Source organism: Euleptes europaea, chromosome 1 (genome assembly GCF_029931775.1).
Source record: "Euleptes europaea isolate rEulEur1 chromosome 1, rEulEur1.hap1, whole genome shotgun sequence".
NCBI classification, from domain to species: domain Eukaryota; kingdom Metazoa; phylum Chordata; class Lepidosauria; order Squamata; family Sphaerodactylidae; genus Euleptes; species Euleptes europaea.
In genome coordinates this window covers 42,598,486-42,608,522 of record NC_079312.1, presented here as the reverse complement: position 1 = coordinate 42,608,522, position 10,037 = coordinate 42,598,486, and the positions used below count along the sequence as shown (strand labels likewise).

Genomic DNA, 10,037 nt, shown 5'->3' with positions numbered 1-10,037 from the left:
AAATAATCTCTCACATAACAGTGCAAGGCAGATAAGCAACTAAGCAATTATGTGCAGCAACTGCTTTCCCCACTAAAATAAGTGACCCACAATTATCTAGAGACTCTGCTGCCATAAGATGAAGAGTCATTTTTAAAAAAAATAGAAATTGGTTGCAGCAGATGGGAGTGGGGTGGTTGGTCTATTTAGGCACACCTCATTAACATGAATTTAGCTTTCTTTAAAATGTATACTCCCTTTAATGATTTTATGATTAGCAACCAGTCTAAGCATGTTCTCTCATAAGCAAGTCCTAAACATTCAAGGAAATGTGGCAAGCAACCCCATTCAGTGAGCAATTACTTGGGACGTTGGTCTCATTGACTTCAGTAAGACTCCTAGCTCATTGTGCATGGGTTGTTGAAGCCTTACAACGGGGCTTAAACACAATCAACTGTACAATCCTAAACAGAACTACAGCATTCTAAACCCACTAAAACCAATGGATCCATTTAGGACTACACTGTAAGTGTTTTTGGATTGCCAAAATCTAAGAACCAGCAAAACTTCAGGTGGTCTATCACGGACTATAAACAACAGCAGTCGGCAAACCAGAACCTAGCCATTCCATGTACGAAAATTGGACAGTGTTTTATTAAAACAATCAAAATGTACAAGTACTACCCAGTTTGTAGATAAGATCTTAAGTCAGCAAAATATGAAATTCAGTGTAATTTAGAAACCTTACTGACATTTTAAAGGTGATATTAAGTAGTTGGTTTGCTTTTAAAATTGACAATTTTGTTCTCCAAACAGTTGAGATTACCAAAGAAACAGTGCAACAAGAAAATGCAAAATTACATCTACATCAGAGCAAGTGACCCTAACCCATTGTAGGTCAACAGGAAATAACCTAATACCTTGAGTACAGTTAGGGGTGTGGGTCAGGTGGATTGCATCTCATGTTTCCATGTCAGGCAAAGTTAAAAAGTCACTGCTTAAAATACTGAAATCAATTTAACCCAAATGCTTTCCCCCCATCACGAACAGACTTAACACAGTATAGTTTCTCCTTCTTGGTTTCCATTTAAAAACTAATGCTGTAATACAATACTGAGGTCATCAAAAATAATACTTTAGTATAAAATTGTATTTTGGCCTTTATCAAATCTTACATGAATAAAATTGTTTAGAATTTATCAAAACCAGTAGGGGTTTTTTTTAAAACCAAAAAAAAACACCCAACCAACCAAAAAAACCAACAACACAAAATTATGGCCTTTTAATCCTTATCAGAATAACTTTCTGCAAGTGTTAGAAGCAGCCAAGAAATCTGGAGTCCTGTGTTATAAGCCCCCACCCGCTCCCCAAATCCACATGTACATAAATAAATATCCTCTTAGAACCCAGCGATGTGGATACCGTATGACAGTCAAAGTGTCTCCTTAGATAACAATCTTTCAAGTGCATATACCAGAAGAAAAACATAGAAATTTATCTTTTTCTTGAAAAAAAAAAGAAATGAATAAAACTACATCCCAAAATTCTTCAGATCACACAGAAGGGTGCCTTGGGTGTTGTGTATGCTTTGGCAGCAGAAAAAATGAGCTCTAAAACAGACTCTGAGCTTTTTGTTGAAAATGAAGCACAGGATGGGGTTGACCCCTGCTTGAGCAAAGGTCATCCAGACGGAGGTGGTCAGATAGACTTGGGGGATGGCGCTCGCTTTGATGAAGACGCGCAGGTAACACGCCACGATGTAAGGGGACCACAGCAGCAGAAACAAAAGAGTGATCATGTAGAACATCTTACAGATCCTCTTCTCTGTTTTGAACTCCTCCAGGACCAACAGCCTCTTGATCTGGCTGTGGGTGGCATTCTGCCTGATGCCCACTAAGGTAGGAGGGGTGGGACCCCGGCCAAAGCCGGCCGTCCAGTTTGCGGCCGCTTGGCCCGTGGCCCCAGGGCCGTGGAAAGTCCAGTTCTGGCTGATGGCCGGCACCAACTGAGCGGGTTTCATCTTGCGGTGGCCGTGGATGAAAAACAGGAGCTTGACATAGACCAGGTGGGTGGCGGCGATCACAGCGGCGAGCATGAGCATGAACCCGAGGGTGTCGTTGGCCTTGACGTAGCGGTGCTCGAAGATGCACTGCTCCTCCTCCCGGATGAACTTGTAGGTGCCCACGTCGAAGACGGGCGGGAAGGCCATGGCCACGGCGAGGGTCCACACCATGCACACCACCGCCAGGCAGGTCCAGCCCGTCATGCGCTTGGCGTAGAAGCGGTGGTGCGCGATGGCCATGTACTGGGTCACGCCCACGCAGAAGAGCAGGAAGGCGGCGTGGAAGCAGAAGAGCACGGCCAGGAAGGCCAGCACCTTGCAGCCCAGCGGGCCGTGGGGCCACGCGCCGGCCCCGCCGTGCACGGCCAGCATCACGAAGGGGAAGCACGCCAAGGAGCGCAGCCCGTCGGCCAGGCACAGGTCCAGCAGCAGGTAGTAGGGGGCGCGGTGCAGGTGGCGGTCCTTCAGGATGAGCCACGCGAACAGCACGTTGCCAGCCAGGCTGACGCACAGGATCAAGCCCAGCGCCGCCAGCTTGAGGCCCGAGGCGCTGACGAGGCCGCCCGGGCTGGGCAGGTGGGGGCTGCTGCTGCTGCTGCTGCCCCCCAGCTCGCTGGCGTTCGCCATCTGGGGACGAGGGCCGGGGTCCGCCGCCTCCCCCACGCACATCACCCGGGGGGATGGGGGGCGAGCCGGCTTCTCCTTCAGCAGGCGCCGCCGCCTCCTGCCGGGCTCCTCCACATGGCTTGGGGCGACGGGGGAGCCCCCCCCCTCGCCCCCTTCTCTTCCACCTGGGTCCCCCAGGAGCCGGGGCAGCGGCTGCCCCCTCCCCTCCAAGCAGCAGCCGCGGCGGCCGGGGTCAGGCGCGCCTGGCAGCAGGCGGCCCCCTGCCGAGCTCCGCCGCGTCCTCGGTCCTCCTCGCAGGCTCCTGCTCCGCCGGGGTGCGGCCGCCCCACTTTACAAGGCTCCCCCCCGCCTGGCAGGGGAAAGCCCGGGGGAGAGGCTCCCCGGCAGCCCCCTGCCCCGCTCGGGGACCGGCGGCTGCCGCGGCTCCTCCAGCATCGCGCCTTTTGTTGCCCTGCCGCCGCTACTGTTGCAGAAGCTGCCTTCCTTCCTTCCTTCCTTCCTTCCTTCCTTCCTTCCTTCCTCTCTTCCTATTGTCTCTTCCCTTCTGCTCGCTCTCCGGCGCGGTTTTCGCAGGGAATGCCGGGCTTCCCCCCTCCCCCTCCCCCTCCACGTCGCCTCCTCCTCCTCCTCCTCCTCCTCCTCCTGGCCACGGCCCCCGAGGCAAGAGAGGCGGCGCGCGCCCCCATGGCGCGTGCGGCGGGGCAGGAGGGCAAAGCCAATTGCCCTCTTTGCAATTATTGGCTCGCGCCTGCACTTCCGGAGGGGGGGGGATGCTTCTCCGGAGGGAAGTTTCTGGGGGCGGTGGGGGGGGGGGACAGGCTGAGCCTGCGCAGAGGGAAGAAGACGCGGGGTGGGGAATCCGCGCTGCTCTCTAGGTTTCCTCCTAAGGACAAATCAGCTTGGCCCTGTAGGCGCCGGAAAAGAGGAAGACCCAACGGGAGGTGGGTGGGCTCAATAAAGGAAGCCCCGGCGCTCCGTTTGCAAGGCCTGAGCAAGGCTGTCAAGGAGAGGACGTTCTGGAGGACTTGGATTCATAGGGTCGCCGTGGCCGTTTATGCACGGGTGTCAGGAGCAGGCCATGAAGACAGTCCATGGCTGTGCTTCCAGGTGTTGTTTTGCAGTTCTCTCCAAGGCCAGTCCGTGCCCCGTGTTTAGACTTCTTAGATTCCTTTAGTCAAAAAGGGCAAGAGTCCAGTAGCACCTTAAAGACTAACAAAAATATTTCCTGGTAGGGTATGAGCTTTCGTGAGCTACAGCTCACTTCTTCAGATGCAGCTAGAATGTGAATCCATCGGTCTTTAAGTAGAGGAACAGTATGTAAATCTGAATAGCAGGCTTGATGGGATTAGGTGTGATATGCAGAAGAGTCTGTGATGTCCAGGGGAGAGATGGGTGTGGAGAAATCAGCATTGGTAATGGGCCATGAATGCAAAGTCTTTATTCAGCCTAGGTAAATGCATTGACTTTAGTTTGAATATCAACTGTAATTCAGCAGTTTCTGTTAAGTCCGCGTGGGAAGGATTCACGAGATCCGAGACGGAGTTCAATAACACAGCTTTATTTGATTTCAGCACAGAACTAACTAACTTACACACTGAACGTGCCCTGCTTATATGCCCCCCTGGCTGCCTCCGGCCACTCCCCCCCTGATCTGTGATAGGGGGAAATACCCTCTCGGTGACCAATGGGACCTGCTGGCTTAGGGCCAATAGGATCCGTTTGCTTGACCAATAGGGTGAGCAGGGTTTAGGATCCTTCGACAGAACTCAAGCTCCTCCGCCTCCCTTGATAACTCCCCAATTATATACATACACAACAGTTTCTCTTTCCAATCTCCCTTTAAAATTCCTTTGTAAGAGAACAGCTACTCTTAAAGATTCCTTTAGTGTGGGAATTGCCAAGTGCTCCTTCCTGCCTCTGGGAGGGGGGTTGCCTGGGTTACTGGTTATCTCCTTTTGCTTTTCCATATTTGCCGTGTGCCTTGCCTTTGCCCCTTACTAGTATCATCCTGAATATAGCTTCTGTAACCTGTCGATTCTACCCAATAAAACTGCTTTCGTGGATTTGCCGTCTGCTGAATTCTGTTTGAGGGATGGAGCGCAGAGCTAGAGCTCACATTGGGAGGTTTTGCCTTGGGTTTGCCGCTCTCTGGATGCACATTGTTCCCATCTGAATTCTCAAAACTCTGCATGGAGGCTTATTTTTGAGTTTTGAGAATTTGGATGGGGGAAATGTGCATCTACAAAGTGGCAAATTCAAGGCAAACCCTCCGATGAATAAATAGCCCGTCGGAAGCGACTTGAGGGCACTTAACACACACACACACATAGGCACTGGAGCCTGAACTCCGCCAGGCGTCAGGGCCAGTCTGCAGAAACCATCGAGGCTTAAGGAAACAAAAGCTCATCCATCAATTGAGTCCAGCCTTCCTCCCCCTTTGACCCAGAGGCGTGGAGCGTGCCCCCATCAGTCCACCTCGAGCAACTTACACGATGCAGACCACACACAGCGCATCCAATAGGTGCTCCGCAGAAAGCACGTTGCTCCAGAGGACTCAACCAAGCATGGGGAAAGACATTCAGTAAATCTCTAGCAGTAGAAAAGAGCAAGAGTCCAGTAGCACCTGAAAGACTAGCAAAATTTCTTTAGTTAGTCTTTAACGTACTACTGGACTCTTGCTATTGCTAGTGACAGACTAACACAGACTAACCCATTGGAATAAATCACTTGTCAGTTACGGTCAGGAGTAGGACTCCGTCAGGGCTGGATTAACCATTCAGTAAAATAAGCATGCTTGGGGCATCAAGGGAAGGGAGCACCACAGAAATTTTCCTTTGCCGGATTTACCATGGACCAAAACTGCAAATGGTGCAGCTGAATCAGGGTCCACAAAATGGGCCCCCACAATAAATGGAAAAATTACATGCATAACAGTGACTCAAAAAAACAAAAACTAGCCTGTTGTGGCTTAAGCCTATAATTTGTTATACTCTTCTTATTCTTTGAGACTTGCTTTTTAATATTTCTGAAGTTAGCAATAAAAAGAATCTCTAAGATTCAATAAGATTGCCTCTTTACTTTGGGTAACTATTTCTACCAGGGAACCATACCTTTCAGCAAGGTATACATCCTATAGATCTAGTCACTGACAACAGTAACTGAGCTTCTTCATGAACATCACAATTTTTATTCTTATCCATTAAAAAAAAATAAGGATGAAGAAAAAGTGGAAAATAAAAATAATCACACTAATCACACTAGGCTCAATATATATATTTTTATTTTTATTATTAAATAATTTAATACTAATTGTTTTTTACATATATATGGGGGCACCACAATCTTTTAAGTGCTTAGGGCCTCTAACAGTCTTAATCCGGCCCTGGACTCAGTCCTGGTGCACGTGAAGGATTTCATTTCTGAATGGCTCCTTATTCCCCAGGTCACTGTGTGCTAGGGTTGCCAGTTCCACCTTTGGAAAGTCGTGGAGATTTGAGGGCAGTGGCTGGGAAGGGTGGTGTTTGGGGATGGAGCTGGGTATCCAAGGTTGGGTGAAAAGAAAATATATATAAGTCTATGTATAAATACTAAAAGTATAATTTATTAGAAGCGCTATATAAAAGTTAAAATTACTTAAAAGCATTAAAATAGCACAATGGCATTTCCTGAGGTTGATAACTATAACCACATACCAAACGCATTTCGGCCTATGGGGCCTTTATCAGTGGTTAATTAAAACCCTTTGTTAAGCCTGTACACATTTACAGAAATACATTAATGAATACAAATACAAACAGTTCAAACCCAACCAGGCATGTGTATATGTTGTAAATTCAATTCCCAATTACTCAGACATCTGGTATAATAGGTTCTTGTTGTAATACTGGTTAGTATAAGTCTCTCAAATACTATGTGTGCAGGTATCAACCTAGTAAAGCAGTAGGTTTATTCCACTCCTTTTTTTTCTTCCACATTTGGGGAGGGAGCTCAGGAGGGATGTGATGCCATTTCCTCCAGGGGAACAAATCTCTTTAGTCTGAAGATCAGTTATAATTCTGGGAGGACAGGCCCCTCATGGAGTCGGCAGCCCTACTGTGCATGCCAGCATCTTTTCAGCAGGGATATGTTTTTAAATAGACACTCTTGGGATATAGCTGGCTAGAATTGCTCCACATTGCTTGCTGTGGCTGTGGAGCAGGTACAGGCCCATATTGAATACCAACAGAAAGAAGTCACAGTGATCCCTTCTATAGGGCTGTTGATTCGGTTCGGCCCGAACCGAAAAACAGCCGAATTTCTCTCAATTCGGCAGTTTTTCGGTTCCGGTGAACCGAACTCAAAAAGGGGGGAACCGGGGAGCCGAATTGGCCGAGTTCGGGGTGTTCCCGAATAAATTCAGCCGATTCGGGCCCTTTCCCCCACCCTACGCGCCTTCAGGGAGCTTCCCTGGAGACGCGCGGGGTGCCCTTTAAACAGATCTGCGCCTCCTGTTTAAAGGGCACCCCGCGCCTCTCCAGGGAAGCCCCCTGAAGGGGGGCGGGGTGCCCTTTAAACAGATCTGTGCGTCCCGGCCGGGAGGCACAGATGTATTTAAAGCCCCCCCCCAGTCCTGCCGGGAGTCCCGGCAGGGCTGGGGGGGGGTCTGAAAACCCTCTGCGATGCCTGCGCAGACAGCGCAGAGGGTCTTGCCAGCCCCCCCCCGCCTGCCTTCCCGGGAGTCCCGGGAGGGGGTCTTTAAACCTCTCTGCACTGCCTGCGCAGACAGCGCAGAGGGGCTTGTTTAAAAGGCCCCCCGTGCACCTTCAGGGAATCCCCCTGAAGGCGCGCGGGGGGGCGAATTTTCCCCCGAACTCCGGATGCCCCCGAATTTCCGGGGATCTGAAGCGGGGGAGTTCGGACTTCGGCACGGCCTGAATAAAAACGGGCCGAATTTTGCCGAAGCCGAACTATACCAAAAAAATTTTCAACAGCCCTACCCTTCTAATCTTCAGCTTTGAGCCACCCAAGAGAGACAGTGCTGTTAAGAAATGTAAGTTACTCTCACCCCTATTGCTTAAATGCAGCAAGGATTGACCAAGTAAATTGTCATATTGGGGAGGGTTATCACTCAGAGGCAGAACTCATAGGATGATAGAGTTGGAAGGGGTCGTACAGGCAATCTAGTCCAAGCCCCCGCTCAGTACAGGATCAGCCTAAAGCGTCCCTCACTATTGTTTATCCAGCTGCTGCTTGAAGTCTGACATTGAGGGGAAGCTCACCACCTCCCTATGCAGCAGATTCCACTGCCGTACTACTCTTACTGTGCTCTTACATGATCCCAGCTTCAGTCCCTCGCCTCTCCAAGGATCTGTGGTAGCAAGTACTGAGAAGGATCTTTTCCCATTGGACTAGATAATGCTCAACTAGATAAATGATCTCCATATGGGTTTCCTTGAGACGCCAGTCGCAGGGACCCCATCGCTCTGGTGATAACTGTTTCATTGGACTCGATCCATGCTGAAGTTTGTAATAAAGTTACTATTCTATTAGTGGATCACAAACCACTGTCTTGTATTCTGTGGTCTGTCGTGGTTCCCCCATGCAAGGAATATACCAAAGAGCCAGTGTGGTGTAATGTTTAGAGTGTTAGGCTAGGATTGGTGAGATCTGGGGATTAAATTAAGCTTAATAAGTGACCTCATGCCAGTCACTCTCTCTCAACTTTACCTCACAAGGTTGTTCTGAAGATAAGATGGAGAAGGAAGACAGACATGTCTGTCGCTCTGAACTCTATTGAGGACAAGGGGGATAAAATTGTAGCCAATAACGCCCTAGCTCCAAGTCCTCGTGATAGAGGCCAAGATTTAAGAACAGCTTGGTAGGATTCATAGTTCGTTATTTCACTTCTGTTCATGATGGGTAGCCATATTAATCTATCACTAGCAGTAGAAAAGAGCAAGAGTCCAGTAGCACCTTAAAGACTAACAAAATTTTTGGCACGGTATGAGCTTTCGTGAACCACAGCTCACTTCTTTAGCTCACTTCTTCACATGAGCTTCAGAAAGCTCATACCCTGCCAGAAATTTTGTTAGTCTTTAAGGTGCTACTGGACTCTTGCTCTTTCTTACCACTTCTGTTCAGTGGAGGACATGAAATGTCACTTCTGCCTAGTGTTACCAGACAATGTTCTCCTTTAAAAGCAAGCTATCGTTTCCACATCTTGTGTAGTGGCTGCCTTAGTTTCCGTTCTCCATCTCTGCAAACTCAAAACTGTGTTTTTTGGGTACGTCTCCTTATTTTTTTAGTTCCTAGTGCACCACAGGTAAGAGCCCCGTGGCGCAGAGTGGTAAGCTGCAGTACTGCAGTCAAAAGCTCTGCTCACGACATGAGTTTGATCCCGACGGAAGTCTGGTTCAGGTAGCCAGCTCAAGGTTGACACAGGCTTCCATCCTTCCGAGGTTGGTAAAATGAGTACCCAGCTTGCTAGGGGTAAAGTGTAGATGACTGGGGAAGGCAACGGCAAACCACCCCGTAAACATAGTCTGCCTAGTAAATGTCGGGATGTGACATCACCCCATGGGTCAGGAATGACCCGGTGCTTGCACTGTTGACCTGGATATGTCAACAGTCCCAACATAGACACATGTTTGGGTGCCACTGGCTATATCTTCTCTATCCCAATCAAAGGATTCTTAATGTGATGGAGAAAGTCCCAAGGATGGGTGTGACTTGTCCCAGTGTCAAAAACAGACACATGTAATCAAGGCTCTGACCCGAGAATTCTGAACCAGGAGCTTCTGACTGCCTTTCTCGAACCATTTCTTAATTTCTCGTTATCTCTCTTTCAATGGCTACATTGATCCTGCTTCTCTCCTTCTCAATGCCATAGGGACAATTATTTGCTAAAGGAGGGAGACAGTGAGATTTTTAAAGGGCCTTCAACAATGAGGGAGCCTCAGAACTCTCAACAGTAAGGTGCCTCGCACATGACTGCATATGCGCCTGGCTGCTACTACACATTTCTGCTTCTCACTCCCTGTCCCCATTTGAGCCCACTTTAACAGTGTGAAAGCAGAACTCCAGGTCCAACATCCTTTCCTGCCAGCGCCCTTTCTATGCTGCAATGCTGGCTGCAGTTGAAGTGGCAGAATTTACCTTGTGTAATTTTAGGGAGAGAAATGCCCTGTTTTGCTAATATGGAAAGATTACTTCTCATACAATTTAAAATTTGTGCCATCTTGGTTTAACCATTTGGCAAAAGGCACCACTGGGCCATGGCACAAATACCTCCTCTCCTTGTATGAACCAATGCAGCAGCTCCAGTTGTCATAGTAGAGGTTTCTTAGTTCTTCATGGTATGGACAGCTGTGACCTGTGCCCAGGATTTTTC

The 10,037-nt window shown here is 48.8% G+C and overlaps 1 protein-coding gene across 1 annotated transcript; it reads right to left on the bottom strand.

Annotated features, from left to right (window-relative positions):
- Window positions 1-1,250: 1,250 nt before the first annotated feature.
- Window positions 1,251-2,668, bottom strand: GPR27 (G protein-coupled receptor 27). The gene has a single exon (XM_056859738.1). It carries the CDS (start codon window positions 2,666-2,668, stop codon window positions 1,511-1,513), a length of 1,158 nt encoding a protein of 385 aa, XP_056715716.1. The 3' UTR covers window positions 1,251-1,510.
- Between the last annotated feature and the right edge of the window lie 7,369 nt (window positions 2,669-10,037).

Excerpts from the sequence above, each read along its gene's own strand:
- GPR27 (XM_056859738.1), bottom strand. The coding sequence starts at position 2,668 with ATGGCGAACGCCAGCGAGCTGGGGGGCAGCAGCAGCAGCAGCAGCCCC.